The sequence below is a fragment of the Vigna umbellata genome, chromosome 5 (genome assembly GCF_029865625.1).
Source record: "Vigna umbellata cultivar VRB3 chromosome 5, Vumbellata_1.0, whole genome shotgun sequence".
NCBI lineage: Eukaryota > Viridiplantae > Streptophyta > Magnoliopsida > Fabales > Fabaceae > Vigna > Vigna umbellata.
In genome coordinates, this window is record NC_142169.1 from 31,521,424 (window position 1) to 31,537,754 (window position 16,331).

At 32.4% G+C, this 16,331-nt stretch overlaps 2 protein-coding genes across 3 annotated transcripts; both read right to left on the reverse strand.

Annotated features, from left to right (window-relative positions):
* Positions 1–189: 189 nt before the first annotated feature.
* Positions 190–5,483, reverse strand: PRL (Minichromosome maintenance (MCM2/3/5) family protein). The gene is made up of 15 exons (XM_047303364.2): positions 5,326–5,483; positions 5,067–5,134; positions 4,918–4,977; positions 4,611–4,834; positions 4,316–4,493; positions 3,854–3,976; positions 3,636–3,725; positions 3,370–3,512; positions 3,036–3,213; positions 2,492–2,683; positions 2,081–2,253; positions 1,779–1,982; positions 1,414–1,579; positions 924–1,145; positions 190–572 (listed from the first exon to the last, which is right to left on the reverse strand). Exons 1-15 carry the CDS (start codon positions 5,360–5,362, stop codon positions 468–470), a joined length of 2,163 nt encoding a protein of 720 aa, XP_047159320.2. The 5' UTR covers positions 5,363–5,483; the 3' UTR covers positions 190–467.
* A 1,451-nt stretch (positions 5,484–6,934) lies between these two features.
* LOC124829795 (vacuolar protein sorting-associated protein 51 homolog) lies at positions 6,935–15,963 on the reverse strand. 2 transcript variants are annotated; one of them, XM_088091363.1, is made up of 20 exons: positions 15,710–15,963; positions 15,461–15,600; positions 15,197–15,251; positions 14,883–14,990; positions 14,675–14,773; positions 14,442–14,519; positions 14,081–14,158; positions 13,799–13,903; positions 12,784–12,884; positions 12,619–12,686; positions 10,717–10,790; positions 10,507–10,573; positions 10,134–10,243; positions 9,722–9,988; positions 9,482–9,598; positions 8,488–8,559; positions 8,340–8,390; positions 7,985–8,188; positions 7,309–7,485; positions 6,935–7,227 (listed from the first exon to the last, which is right to left on the reverse strand). In XM_088091363.1, exons 1-20 carry the CDS (start codon positions 15,881–15,883, stop codon positions 7,108–7,110), a joined length of 2,265 nt encoding a protein of 754 aa, XP_087947489.1. In that variant the 5' UTR covers positions 15,884–15,963; the 3' UTR covers positions 6,935–7,107. The 2 variants fall into 2 exon arrangements, with proteins under 2 accessions (XP_087947489.1, XP_047159321.1); XM_047303365.2 differs by having other exon boundaries at positions 7,952–8,188; positions 15,710–15,954.
* Positions 15,964–16,331: the final 368 nt, after the last annotated feature.

Genomic DNA, 16,331 nt, shown 5'->3' on the forward strand with positions numbered 1-16,331 from the left:
ATACCTTTTTAATAAAATTCCAGAACAAATATTCTTTCTTCCACACATATTTTTCTGACCGTGTAAAGATTTTGCTATGCATATCTCATCCCTCAACGTCTTTGCTGTGTTCTGATTAAAACTTCTTTTAGCGATTCAATGACACTTCCAATAACAAACACACAACGCAAAGTCAATAGCTTTCCCAAGTCAGACTAAATAAAAACAAGCATTGCATACGAAATTTATCCTGTTCTACATTTTAGGATCAAGAAGCAACCTTATGCCAGCTTCAAGTAGGTACTAACTTTGCAATTACTGTACTCATGTAAAAAAAATACAAATCTAAACTGTAATAATACAAATTCCTAAATCAAAATAATAAAAACCAAATGACAGAATATGATTGCCCAAGTCTACCAACTACTAGATCCAGGCTTCTTGAAACCAGATTGCCTCAAATCATGTTAATGGGGAAGAGAAGTGCCTCAAGCATCAATAAATCTAATGTCAAAGGTGTGAGGATGTATCTGCCATACATTTAGTGCTGCATACTCTTCCAAGCACTCTTTCAACTGAGCTTCGCTGTAACCCTGTTTCATAGTCAGAAGTTATGTTGTCAGAATATATTATCTAGAGGGAAACAAAGCAGGTAGTTCATCAAAAAACACGGTCTTGCTCCGGCTTCTCACGGCTTAAACAAAATACTACAAGATAGTATATTTATTTCATAGCCATGTCTCGCATTGCCCATCATTAATTCCAGAGAGGATCAATAAACAATTAGTGTAATTACAAACAGTATTATTTCTTTTCTTCCATAAACTTTTATTTTGAGCCCTCTAGTTCAATATTCAAACTTCTCTTCTCAAGTTTGACGCAAAAATCATCTTCTAAAATACTTCATAATAGACAAAATTCAACAATTAGCAATACGTACTAACCTTCCTAGATATCCAGTTCAGTGCATGGGCATAGCTGACATCCACTCGGTTAGCTCTAGCTGCTTCATCTCGCACTATGGAATAAATATCAGATATGGCATCAAGTCCGGACTTTTGACGGTCATCAGAGTACAAAGAGAATTTTGACATCTGCATTAACCTCAGTGCTTCGTCCACATCACTTTGAGCAACAGTTTCTGAAAAACGGAGTCTTGCTAGTGCCTGTTCAGAAAATAAGAATGGAATACTTAGGCCACATACAATTATAAATAATGCTTACTATTATAGATTGTGGTCTTAAAGGCAGAGCCCACCGAGTGACAACTGATCTTTCGAAGCTAAAAGTTATTAGTAAACACCTAAATCAGTTTTAATTTAAAAACTGAATTTCAAGTCAAGTATGTACACAAGTTATTAACCCCAAAAGAAAAGTCCATCTAATCTAAATGCTTAACTTTGCTGTTCTCTTTGGGAAAAGATGGAGACTTACAGCTGATATGCGGAGAATACTGAGTAATGTTCTGACAGTAGTGTAGGAATGTGGAGCATTGGACCTTGCTTCCTCTTGACGGATGCTGGAGTATGCAGTAGCGATATACTCTTCCAGTTCCCTGGGGACACTTGGTGACAGTCTTCTTGCCGCTGATATGTATGCACTACATAAAAGCATAACATTTCATTCTGTATTAGTTTCCTTTTACAAGTAAAGAGAACATTGGTACAATCACCTATGTGAAACTAAATGAGAAGTTAGAATAAACATACAACTAGATGAGCAACATATGCACCATACCCAGTTCTAAATTCTAATCATTTAAGATTAAAATCAGATCACAGTACTTCTTCTGTACTTACCGTAGAACAGATGGATCAAGAGGAGTGAATCCAAGAGCAGGAGACTCCTTATTTTGGTGAACATATACAACATGCCTAGCCATTTCAAGATCATTATCCATATCAGCTCGATCAAGGATTAACCACAGAAGATCAAACCTTGATAGAAGGGCATGTGGAAGATTAATATTTTCAGCTGGAGTTCTTCTGAGATCATATCTTCCCCTTCACAATAAAACATGGATAAAATTAGATTTTGAAAGCACAAGTGTGCATATCTATAAGATTACGTCTGCATTCAATAAGGTGAAAATCAATAATACCATGCTGGATTAGCAGCAGCAAGAACAGCAGTCCTTGCATTCAGAGATGTAGTGATTCCAGCCTTCGCAATGCTAACAGTCTGTTGTTCCATAACTTCGTGAATAGCTGTACGATCTGATTCATCCATCTTGTCAAATTCATCAATGGCACATATGCCCATATCTGCTAACACCTGAAATCCATAAAGTTCTTCCATAAATCCGCTTATATCTAGAAACTAGTTAAAAGAACATATACTATTAACATAGGAGCTTAAGAAGTAATTTGATGCTCGAGTTATTTTCATCTTATTATTTGCAAGTACAGACAACATTTCATATGCGTATTTGACCACAATTTTCTAGTTTCCTCAACCTAAAATATATGGGATGGAAGGACTGGTTGCAATTACGAAAGGAAGCTTCCATTACCAATGCTCCGCCTTCAAGAACCATCTCATTTGTCACTGGATCTTTTTGAACAGCAGCAGTTAGACCAACTCCACTACTTCCTCTGCCAGTGGTGTACACCCCTCTGGGTGCTACATTGATTATGTGTTTAAGAAGCTGACTCTTGGCAACACCAGGATCACCCATCAAACATATATGTAAATCTCCTCTAATCTGCAATTAAATGAAGACTGATATTTAGTGGTTTACTCATGTACATGTAAATGTGCATGTACAGCATAAACAATAAATCAAGCACAATGAAAAATAAGCTTCAATCACAGAAAGCAAGACAGGAAAATTTTCCAATGCTAACAGAGTGAAAGGGAGAGGACAAAACAGTGATTCTATACTTGAAATTTTACCATTAATACAATTTTAATTTTCCAATGATATTATTCCTTAATCCCAATTAATGCAACGTGATTATCACACAAAGTTTAAGTAAGCACGTGGTTTTACTTATACCCAGATCGTAGTTTTGTTTATACCCAATTCGTTGTTTTATTCTTATATAGTTCTTTACCTTCATTCCATCCTTCAAGGTCCGGTGTGGAGCACCAACAAGGAGAAGAAGCAGTGCTTTTTTAATGTCATCGTGTCCAAAAATTTCAGGAGCAAGTGATCGTGATAATTTATTATAGATGTCACCATCCTCTGCTAATCGCGCAATCTGTTCTTCCTCGTCTCCTCGAAGTTCATATCTATGAGAAAACAAATTTGTTAAACGACTGTTGTTACGCCCCAAATTAGTAGATAGGTATTCATCATGTTCAAGCAAGCCACAATAATTTCAGTACTTCGTGGTGGTGAAAAAATTGTGTCAGTAATTATCAATTAAGATCTGAAAACTAACTTACTCTTCATATTTTCTCTTGAAATGAGTTACAGACATGGCCTCCAAGTAAGTGTCAGCAACTAAGCCTGCGCGCATTGCTCGAAAACCAGTGTAAGGTATAGGAAGAAAAATCCCAGATAATTCGACAACATCACCCGGAGCCACCTAACAATATACAGCAAGCATGAGTTAATAAACCGCAGCAGTTAATTAGCCATTAAATTCCAGCTACAAGACAGCATATGAAGTAACTACTAATTTAAAGCCAATTGGCAGGAAATACCAAACCTTTCTGGTGAGTTCTCCTCTTAAATGGACAGTCATTGATCGTGGAATATGGCCTTTAGGAACATGTTCAGCTAATTCTTGAATTTTGGCCTGGAACCATATCATAAATCTATTACCATCTTACTCTGAAGTAAATAATCAATTGTGTAGACTATATAAAACGATATGAAAAATGAAAGTAAATGCATATGTTTTGATGACTCAAGAAGAGAGCAAACCTCCTGAAATCTCAAAAACTTTGAAGCTCTCAGTTGAAGGATAACATTTCCCTTTCTTCGATTTGTATCACAACGCTTTGATGGGCATTCAAACAAGGGCATGAAGACTCGAGCGGTTACTTCCTGTTTAGGAAGGCAGAGAATAACAACGTGAAGGACCAACTGGCATGTAAATATAATAGTCTAGCCATAACTCACAAAAAAAGTATAAATTCGTAACAAAAACCTTACACGGTTTTTATAACCTTACATGGTTTTTATAGAAAATTACAATCCTTAAAATATTGTTGTTTACCATCCAGGCAATCAAATCGTTTCGACATAAAGAAAATTGAAAAAGTGTAATGGACTATTTTGAAATCGTACCAAGCAAATATCATACAATAGTTCTTTTGTTTACTTTTGTCGGCATAAAATCTAGTGTCTAAATTGTGCAGTTCATGCAGTCATTTTATCAATCACCTGGTAAATTTCAAATCCACAATCCTCGCACGTGTATACAGCCACTTTCATCAATGGTTTGACATCCGAACAACGTGTCACAATACCAGAGATTCTTACAAGCTGACCAATGTTCGAAGCTTTCACCTCCCTAATTGTAAATGGTCGTCCTTTCGAAGATGCTTTAATATAAAGCTCGCTGGAATACAATCACGAGGTCATATTAGGACCGTCGCATCACATATAACTAATTTCTGCAATTACAACTACAAAATCGCTAAATAAATTCAACGAAAAGCACGGAGGTGAATCTCACTAGTAGCGCTTGATTTCAGGAGGCATCTTCTGAAGGGGGTCAGAACCGTCAACACCTTCCCCTCCTTCATCAGTTCTCTGAGTCATCAATATATCATGATCATCATCCGTAAAAGCCTCAGTAGACTCTGGCATGAGCTCGTCAACTGCATTGGAGAAAATTCCGATATATCTTCGAGTATTCTCGGTAACACGACTAAGAAATTCTTCGTCCAAATCCTTGTACTGAAATTCCACAGAGGAAAAAAAATTAACAGAAACATGGATTTTGAATAGGAAGCACAATAGAGTAACGAAACGAGTATTACGTTAATTAAGTCCTCAAGGTCAATCTGAACTGCTTTAGTTTTGTGGTTTGCAACGTCTTGCTGAAACAAAAAACAAGGAAATAAGAAAACAGGGCTAACATAGTTGTTATCTGAGAGAAATAAGAGTTAGAGCAAAATAAAGAACCCACCAAGATATTCAGGTATTTAGCTTCGCCATTGGCGTCTGCGAAATTGGAAAGGAACTCCTTCGCTAGAGCTGGAGAAAGAACAATTGAATTAACCGAATCGGAAAAGAAATCAGTGTGAGTGGGAAAAGAAAGGGAGAGACTACAAACCCTAGCTGGAAATAAACTTAACAGGGAATAGGGAAAAAGGAAGAAGCAAGAGAAAATTTAGGGTAATAACCCTAATCCGAAGACATAGATCGGAAGAAGAAAAAATATTTACCTATGTCTGCATTGAAATCAAGATCCTTAGTGGTCATGGTCGTGAAGATTGGTGAAGATTGCTACAGAGCAAGAAAGATAGAGGCGGGAAAATATACCTAGGCAATGGTCTGAGAATTGGGCGCCAAACTATATAAACAAGAAGGCAAGTTTTGGCGGGAAAAGGAACAGCCTTCGGAATATGCTACGATGGGCTACACAGTAACTGGTATAGGAGTTGTATAAGTGGAATGTGTGATGTTCCTTTACATAAAATGAAAAAGTTATTATAAACTTTTTTTTATAATACTATATTAAGAACTAAAAAATTATTAGAATGATACGTTAAATATATTTTTAATTTTTAAATTATAAAGTGAAAATAACTTTTGTTTTTTCTTAAACTTTAAATTTTAATATATTTTGTTTTAAACTTTATAAATAAATAGATATAATTTTTTTATTTAATTACATTAAATTAATTTTTTTTAACGTATAATATTTGAATTATTTATGTTGATTCAGAAAACTATTTAATAAATTAAAACAACGATAACATGATAAAAACTAGATTATATTTAAATATAAATTACATATAATTTTCTCAAATGTATTCCTTGTTTTTCCTAAATTTATAGTATTTAACTAAGTCAATTTTTGTTCTCGTAATTTTTTTCTTAATATTTTAAAAAAAGTATAAGACTTTAAAATTATAATTATTATTCATATATTTTATTTGGAAGGCAATTGAATAGTGGCTATTGCTTTTTAATATTTTAATTAATAATCATGTATTTTAAATTTACATGTCAAAATCATTACATACACAGATATAAAATAACATGATGAGTACAAAAATTTATATAATGCTTAATTATTTTTATATGTGTGTAAATTACTCCTTAAAACATTTTCATATACTATATTTATTATAGATGTTTGCTCTATTATATATAAATTTTATCATTATATTATATGTAGACCTTAAATGTATTACACGTGATAATATTACACCTTACATATTATATATTATGTATGGTTTATATCTAAGGATGAATATAGTCAGAGTACATTAATATTAAAGAAAACAATAATATTTTATCTAATGATAAACTCACATATATAGATACTATTTTCTTTTAATAATTATTTTACAAAAATATATTTAAGATAATTTATAATTAGTTAAAAATGTAATTTATTTACCGATCATTAGAAGAAAATAATTAAATAAAAATTAATTTAGAAAAAAAAACAAATCATGTCTAAATTAAACATTATAATATAAATTTAAAAAATAGTATTTAAATTTATTTATATTATTAATAAATTAGAAATCAATTTAACTTTTAATTCATAAATTAATTATAAATTTATTAATAATAGAAAATATTTTAGATACTAATAATTTTTAGTCAATAAGAAATTTTTTTATCTGTTTATAAAACAATGTTTAACTTAGTCATGATTAACTATATTTCATCCCAAATTAATTGTTATTTAATAAATTTTCATATAAAAAATAAGAATGAGTAAACAACTTTTCTTTTTCATGTTAGATCCAACAAACCCAAGTAGTTTCAATAGTTTTCTTTTTCATGTTATAGTTTATCATGAATAAGGTATCCTGTCAAACAAAACTCACGTTTAATTTTTATATTTAATTACATAAAATAAACATTTACTTTTTCAATACAAAGCTAATACTAATTAAATATTAAATTCATAGTAGAATAACTGGTTGAATATTAAATTTATCAAAAAAGAATGATGGGAAAACTTGGTGTCCTGGTTAACAAAATGACTATGGAGAGATTAAATCGAATTCCTTATGTTGTGCCAGTTTTGCCTGTATAAGTCTATCCAATATGGGGAGCTCCAAAGGAATTGGATCAAGGCATCGCTCTACAGCGGCAACAATCACCTGTTCACAAATACAGTAAAATAAAATAACAAATAAATAATGAAATGAAAAGAAAGTAGGTGAACCACTATTTTCTCCAACCTCATCAAGCAAGAAGTCCATTGCAGCCTCATCTTCAACTATTTCTTTCAATGGAGTCCTCAAGAACTGAATATCCAATTGAATTTGCTGAAATCCACTCCGGTTAAAAGTCTGGAGCCTAGCATATTCTTGTAAACTTTTAAGGCACAATTTAACAATGGTCATAACCACTGATTCCTGCAGTTTGCAAGCAAATATTGATTAAAAGTTGTTTGCAACCAATTATTTGAATATTTAATCACCTATTTGATTTTTATTTTCATCTAAAAATATTATATTGGTTCTTTAATTTTTTTTAGTTTTGATTTGTGAAAATCGATTTAATTTGGTATAATTTGTGAAATATTGATGTAATTTAATTATTTCTGTTGAATTTTTTAAAATGAATCAAATATTTTTCATCAAAATTGAAGAGGATGGTTAGTTTTGTTAATATAATTAATGTAATCTTGCTATCAATTTTGATGAAAACCCTTTGATATTTTTAAAGAAATTTAATATAAAAAATTAAATTACATCAATTTTTTAATAAATAATACTAAATTATATCTATTTTTACAAATTGAAACTCATATATTGACATTTTTGAATCATGAAGGAATTATTTAAATTTTGCATCACTAGCATGATGGTTGTTAAATACCTGTGTATATTCTACTTTTGTGAAAATTTCAACCTTTTGTTTAAACAGCTTGGCTAGGTGTGTTTCCAAAAGCTGTTGGCTCCTTCCCTTCTGAATATTAGAGCGACTCAACTTCTCCTTCTCCTCCCGGAAAGAGTTGCTTCTTGATGAAGCAGAGCTCCCGTTACTATCAGCTCTTCGGTGCTTCGTCAAATCTTGAGGCAAAATCTGCTTCACTTCATTACCTGTAATTTTGAGCTGTAACATCAAGATAAAAAAATGTAAGTATTAAACACTAATAAAAAAATTTTTAAAAATCACTATTCGAGTACAATCCTCAAACAAATCAGAACAACTTAAAAGACGGAAAAGACAAAAGAAAAACAGCATTTGATTTGAAAGTACCCACCTCTTGTAGAAATAAATCAACACACATATGAACTTCTCTCGGTTCCTTGTGCTGTGCAAACAAAGCAAAGCAACGACTTCATTTTCAAATTCTTTCAAAGATAAAATTGGTATTTTTATTTTTGAAACAAAAGGCAGAACATACGTACCTTAACCCAATTGGGTGTGGCAAACCTCTTCTTCAGGAGAAGTGATATTCTCTGAGTTCTCATATTTATGTACTAAAAAGAATAAAATAAAGAATCTGTAAAGGCTACTAAACTTGTACATTGCTATTTTAATAGAGGAGACTCTATTAAGAAAAAGGAAGAGGTATAAGGGTAAAAATATTTAAGGTACATACAGCAACAAGAGTATCAGATATGGATTCCCCTTGAGCTTAAAACAAAAGCAATCAAGAAAGAGTGACACAACACAGAAACATGAATAAAGTTAGGCAACTTATTTGTTCACTTAGACGCGAAATCCCTAGAGCTATGTCCTGATTTGTTTGAAAAGAATAGAATGATACTACGTTTCGTTGTTTGAATTATTTTACAAAATGAGGTCAAATGAAACAGGGTAGGAAAGTAATGACCAGGGTTTCTGTTATGCCATCTGCTAACGTGTTGTTTCTGCAGAAAGGAGGAAGAGCTTCAGTGAGAAAATAACTAACTTGCATGATTTTGTGTGGAGTTGGAACTGATACTCGAGGCAGGGAAATAGTAAGGAGAGGGTGTGTTGGTGGGTTCCGTCTTCCTTCCTCTAAAGTTTTCTTTTACCATGGTTATCTCATTCGTATGGCATTTGGAAGTGTTGCTGACTTAACATTTAGGTTTCCGGTAACTTTTCCTTTTCATTGTAAGAAAAACGCCATATATATTTGAGTGTTTAGTTTTCCTTCAAATAACTAGTTTTAAAAATGAATTAGTTCTTGGTACTTATCATAATACTGGCCAAAGCTATACGCGGATATCCATATTGAATATCCTCTTTCTTTGGAAAGAAAAATATTGTCGGGCAGAACATTTTGCGGAAACCAAGATTCAAAATAAAGAACAGGCTTTGATATAACTATATGTTATTAAGCAATGGAGGAGTAAGAACGAGGAAGGGTGTGAAGTTGCTGTTATTTTGCAACAAATTATGGAGTTTAAAATATACCAGCTGCAAGAACTTTTCACCAGCTGCCCTAAATTTTTGAGAGATCACTCCAGGAACAAAGGACAGTACATAGTCATAACCTCCAGCACTTCCACGACAAAAGGAAGCTGCTAAATCCTGAACATCGCAAGGCAATTTTTCAGGCATACATTACAAAACAATGAAAGGAAATTTAACCAAATAATTATTCCATTTCAAGGAATTAAATATCAAATACAAGGCAATCAAGTGAAACCTTGCCTCGGTGATTTTTGGTATGGCAGTTTGTCCAATAAAAGCAGACAGTTGGGCCAACACCAGAGCAAGGCGAGGAAAGGCTTTGTCACCTTGAGCTCCCTCCAAACCATGACTTTGAGTAGCTGAAGAATTGTTTCTTACTAAAAACGAAAGGAACTGAACCTCAAGTTCCCTAAAAAAATTTTGATATCCTTGTTGAACCCAATCAATTATTAACTCTCTTAGTTTATCTACAATCTCTAAGTTGTCATCTAGAATTTTGTGGATATCCTGAAATAATCGAGGGAAAGATTAAACATATATTAAACAACACAAAACACAAATAATCTGAGTTTTTTTAACAATGATATTATGTGTTTATACATGCATAAATATGATCTTGTTTCTACGTGTCTAGGTACATCAATGTGTTTACCAGCAAAACGTTCCTGCCTCCGTCGTAAACTGCTTTGATGCTAGCATCTAAGGCAACTTCCAATGAGTACTCCTCTGCTCCGCCCCGTTTCAGCACTTTTAAGAGGTGATCTACCAAACAGAAGCTAACTCAGAGAATGGCTATTACACATTGTTTGTTAACTATTTTTGTGGCGAAATCAAATCAGCCAATATTAAACTTCAAACTTTATAAGACTAGAAACCCTGACAACGTAATATTGTCCATTTTGTGCTTATGATCATTAACACAGAGAGTCTAAGGATTTTATGTCTCCTTTCACCCATAGTGTGACAATGTAAACATTTCAACTTTTTCGCTTAAATTAAAAATCAGATGTTTCCTATGAACTAACCTGAGATGTCTTGCATTAGATGAAAAAATGCACTTCTAATATACAGCTTGACAGCATTCTTGGTAGCCTGGAAATGTTTTGGATGAATATCCTTTTTTGAACTGGAACTTTCATTGGGATTGCATTGTGAAAAGAAAAGGAGAATGCTGAGTTGAAAAGCAAAATTTATTGATTAAAGTCAAAGTGGAGCTAATAACATTGATAGATGACCTCGAGGGAATTATTTGAGAGAGATATATCCTCTAAGACTTCAACCAATCGGAGCACGTCATTCCAGATAACTCCTGTTCCCAAGTGAAATTACACATTTGAAAACAACAAAATCAGATCCAAAAACTGTTTACATTAATGTTAGCTTTGAAAATATTTCTTGAGAACACAATTATAGCGTTATAAAAGCATGATATTATAGAAGATATCTCTTTTAATTAACTTGATTTAGCAAATGTCTATCCAGCTGCAATAAATGGAGATCATGACGAGGTTTTCCTTAAAGTCTAACGCATTATACAAGATATCATTGAGTGTGCACTCTGTTGCAATAAATCATCAAATAGAATAGAAAAAACGCATTGCATACGTTGATGTTAAACATGTTGACATTATTGAGGTTCCTGCTTTACTGTACACACTTTGATGAAGATGTGAAGATTTGATTAATCTAACCTTGTCAAAACATATCTTGTTTTGAAGATTGAAGACTAAAGACTTGGATGTTTAGAGAATTTATCTTGTCTTTTGAAGATTGAAGAGTAAAGACTTGGATGTTTAGAAAATGTATTTTCATTAGTAGTAGTTGCTTAGATCAGAGCATATCTTCGCTGAGTTTCATTTGTATGATTTAATCTGATAAATGAATTTAGAAAGTCACTTGAAAGTACTTTTGATCTTAATTTGGTAATAAGAAGAATTTAATTGATTAAAGATATTATTTTAATATACTAAAGTGTTCTTATCTATTTGAAAGGTAACATTTTAATTGATTAAATATTCATTCTAATTTATTAAAATTACTTAGAATCATGATCAGTTCTGAGGAGAAGTTTTTAATATATTAAAACCACTTTTTAGTATATTAAACTTTTTATTTTGCATTCAGAAGGTTTAGACTAGTCTATTTTAATTTGTTAAAACATAGTTTTAATCTATTAATTTTACTAGTGAATGAAATTAACATATTAAAATGAACCATTTGAATTTATTAACTCTCTTACTCTGACTTCTTTTGATACAACTTCTGAGCAAAAAATTTTAAAATTCTTTGCAATCTTGAAAGAGTTATTTATAGGCAGAAACTAGTTTCTTGGAGCATTAATCATTTTGAAAAAGGAAACTGAGTTCTTCTCACCTGAAACTATGTTGATATGTACTGATTTGTGTAATCAAGCAATATTATTCCTTGTTTTTTGTTTCTTGTGTGTGTTTAGTTGTTTCTGAATAAATTTTCCATTGACAGCTCAGTAACATAGTGTTATTGCTGTCAATAATAGATTTTGTAGGGTGCATGAGTGATGTTCTTGGGTGTTCTTGTTTCTTAAGTGTTTGTAAACTTTTTGTTCAATGGAAGCCTGGTTATTGTGGCTAGGCAAACTAAATGTAGCTCTGTGAAGAGTGAATTAGCATAAAAAAGCCTGTATGCAATTCTTCTTCTCTACTCAATTTAATTTTGTTTAGTGAATTATCTTAGTTTTTGGTTCTTCTTGTTTCTGCATTTTAATTGAATCAATCAGTTTTGTGTAACTTTTATTCACGCATACAATAGCATAACTTGATATTTCTACTTTGGTGATTAAGCAGATTTCAAATATCTGGAAAATGATAATCTTAAATCCTTTGATCAAATTTAGTTTATAAACCTTTTCATTCTAAATTTCAAAGATTTTTTAAAATTACGAAGGGAGTTCAATTCGTCCCTTTTAAACTTGGCTATCTTTTTTAACAAAACAACTATCATTACACAAAATCATTCCTACAAGAATCATAATAAGTTTTCTTTGATGGTTACAAAAAAACTAATATGAATTAAAAAATGAAAACAAGTGTGTTTTGTTAATGTAAGAAATTACATTAACATATAAATGAGTGATGTAGTAACATAATCAAACTACTTACTAAGAACGCCAAGTAGATCTTCCGAACAAATCCGTGTCATCACATACGCTTCTACAATTACAAAGTACCTGAATAACAATTAAAATATTAATTTGCATATAATGAAAATTTTATGTAATGTATTAAATTTAACGGTACTTTGCATTGTAACGTAAAGATCCTAACTTGGTCAGCAGGTCTTGAGCAAGTTTAACTAATTGCTTTTCTGAATCTGGAAATATTACTCGAAATGCACGAAGGGCCTCCACGAACTCGTTAATGGCTGCCTGTGTTAGGAAATAGGGACAGAACCGTACGCTTAATTCATCAGTCATCTAACCATAACTACCAACGAAGGTATATCATATATGAAAAAATAAAAGTAAAACATGGCATGAAGCAACACCCTTTCACCCAATAATTGTTTTTTAACAGAAGGATTACAATGACAAAACCTTTGTCTCACATAATTGCAGGATGGGTGATTCTATGAATTTGAAGTTTGTAGTAAATTCATCTTATAATAAGAAATACTCTCTACTCCCTTTCAAAATATTTGTTGCTTCAAAAGTTTTAGTTTGTTTTTATTACAAAAGCCAATAACTTGTTAGTTACTTTTTTGAAGTTTATCATTGTCATTTGGTATCTCAATTAATTGGAATAAGAGAGCAGTAATGGAATTAATACTGGGTAATACAGTTCAAAGCATTGACCTTTATTTTTATCTTGATATTGAGAATATTTACTGACATTTTAAGCAATGTGCGAATACTAAAATTATAAAATTATTTTGACAGCATTAATCATGGATATTATGTCCACTACTTAATCATTGTTAGCCACTGATATCCTTTCTCTGCACATGACTCACCTATATTCCCAAATATTGTGAGAAATTATATATATTCTACAAGAATTTAATACCCAACATAACTATCTCATCCCCGTATCGCTTCACCAAACCATATCTTACCATAGACGCTTTTCTAAGACAAATAATCTTAATGTTGTTTGTGTGTTGTCACCAAGGGGACGGATGACCTAAACAATGACCATTTGATAAGAGCTACATACAAGAGCCGCACACAACGTGGCATTTGAACAAAATCTTAAACAAAGATAGCAACAGTATAGCAAATAAAAACATGAAGATTTTGAAGAAAAGTGCATTAGACAAAGGATAATACTCTGAACTGCTTACCTCGTGAACAGAGGGATACTCATTCTTTATTACTTCAGGGATAATCTGCACGTCTGTAAGCGAAAGCTCCAACTTCTCTAGTAGCTTTGTCTTCAAATAGTCCACCTGTTAATAAACTGAAAACTTATCGATCCCTGCAACTCTTACAAAATGCAAGAGAAAATGGATTTTTGCACAAGAATATAATTTTCCCCATTTATTGCAAATATTGAAAAATAAACAAAACCTCAACAGTTAACACGGTACAAAATGTTGTTTCAAGGAAAAGAGATTAGTACAGACAGGAAAATTCAACTGTTTCAAGAGAACTGCAGCCTCGGCTCTCACTTGCATTGATTCAGAATCTGAAAATACTTTTCCCTGGTTAGAGAAAAAAAATGTCAAATTATGAAGAAAAACTTCTCAAAAACATATACCATCAGTTGTTTATTCTACTAAGCATACTATTAGAGACTTCGAGTTCACTGCACTCCTTAAGCTCTTAGATCATGTTTAGAAGATTGGTTTAGAAAGGAAGGATAGAACAAGCTAATCTAGTCTAATCGAACCCAATTTTATCATAAGTTTCATACTCAAATTCTATCTTACAATGGGCATGTACCAAGCTGAAGATAAAATGTATAAAAATGTAAAAGAACTATACCTGCAAATTTTTTACTATGATAGCTATTGCTTCTTCAGATGCTCGCTTACAATCTTGGAATGATGAATCTCCATAGGCCTAGTAAAGAGGGAAAAAGGAAAAGAAAATATCTCATCTGAGGCTTAACTTTTACATTATAGGAAAATAATCTGTCCGATTGTGAGGTAAAGGTATATAAAACCGTAGAAGCAGCCAAACGGGTTGAATCATTAATAATATCAGCCAAACAGGACCTTAAAAATTGGCATTGAACCGGTGTAGAACCTGACCGCGTCTGCATAGGCCTCGGACTTGATGCACTTGCCTAATCTATCAGGTAGGTCATATATGAACTGCTCATCCACAACGATGAAAATGGTATAAAACATAACCTTCGCGAGTAAGGAAAAAATATATGAATTCCATCAAAAACTTTGTGAGGCAGAGTCATTGCTTTGATACCTGAACTTTACGAAGAAGATTGCATGTCCGATGCATTTTCTCTATATGCTCCCTATTTTCGCACAGAGAAGTGTTAACGCTATCACTCCTTGATTGTACAGACATTATCTGCACCGGGAAAAAACGTGGAATACTCATGAACTTTTGCGCATCTTTTTTTTCTTTACAGCAAGAAAGTTCGAGGAGTGAAAAGTGAAAACAATAAATCTCAAAACGGATTAAAAAAGTTCCCTACTAAAAATATAAAAGAAACTCAAACTCTTCTAGTTTTATATTCGATCTATCAATCTCTTAATAAATAAGTAAATGCTTACCTTCTCAAGAAGCTGTTCCATATTTTCCTCCATCCCTAAAATATTACTCTTCATCCTGTTTGAAAAAAAAAACTACTCTGATCTTCTTTTCTCCAAAGTAAATCGTACGTTAAAAAAAAATCACACGCACACATATATATAGCAAGATGAACGTGAGAAAATAGGAGAATTTTTCACATTACAGTGTAACGATGGAAATTGCATGTGAAGTAGCAAAATTTAACAGAAAAGTAACATCATAATAAAGTATAAAAAAGACAGTACCTCTTTATAGTATCTGTAGCGCAGATGAACTTATTATAATTCTCGTAGACGAGCATTTGCAAGTCAGTATCTAGATTCTTTATTTCAGCTACCATTTCAACGTGCTTCTGGAGTAGACCTTCCAAATTGCTCTTTCGCGCCTTCAAAGCGATTGTTTTAATGTCAACAGATCACAGTCACATTCGTCAGCGTAAACGAGAGTATAATGTCATTCAATCTCGAAAAACAGAAAAGAATAACTACATGTACCATGATTTTCATGTACTGATCAGGTTGGAAGGAAGAGGAATTGATGTCATCGGGTGAGATGTGTTTGGAAAAAGGATTGTTGGAGGACGCTGAAGGGATTGGAGAGTAGAAACTGGCGAGCAGATCTCTCGTTCTTCTTGCTTTCTCGTCCAATAGTGTATCGTCGATGTCCATGGCTTCTTTTTGCGCCTTATTGGTAGAATCGGAGTGAGACAGTGAACGCTTCTCCTTCAATCTTTGAAATTAATAAGGGGACGACGAATGAAACGTTGTCGTCTTTATATGAATAACTGTTCCTTGCATAATTTTCATCCAATGCATGCTGTAGAGACTTTTTCAGTTATGATGCTGTAACATTATTCACTATGCCTTCTCCCTACGTCAGAATTTCAGATTCCTATATATATGATGTAGTGATTATTTTTTTTTCCATGTTTTTTTATATAAGCATGATAAAAATATATGATTTAAAATTAGAGAATTAAAATATTGGGCAGGTAAATATTTTGCCTGTAATTCCTAGTATGAATTTTAGTCCGATCAATTTGTCTGTCCGTCTTACATATTTATTTATACTTAATTAAAAGCTCTTAAAAAATTTCTCTAACATAAAATAACGGTG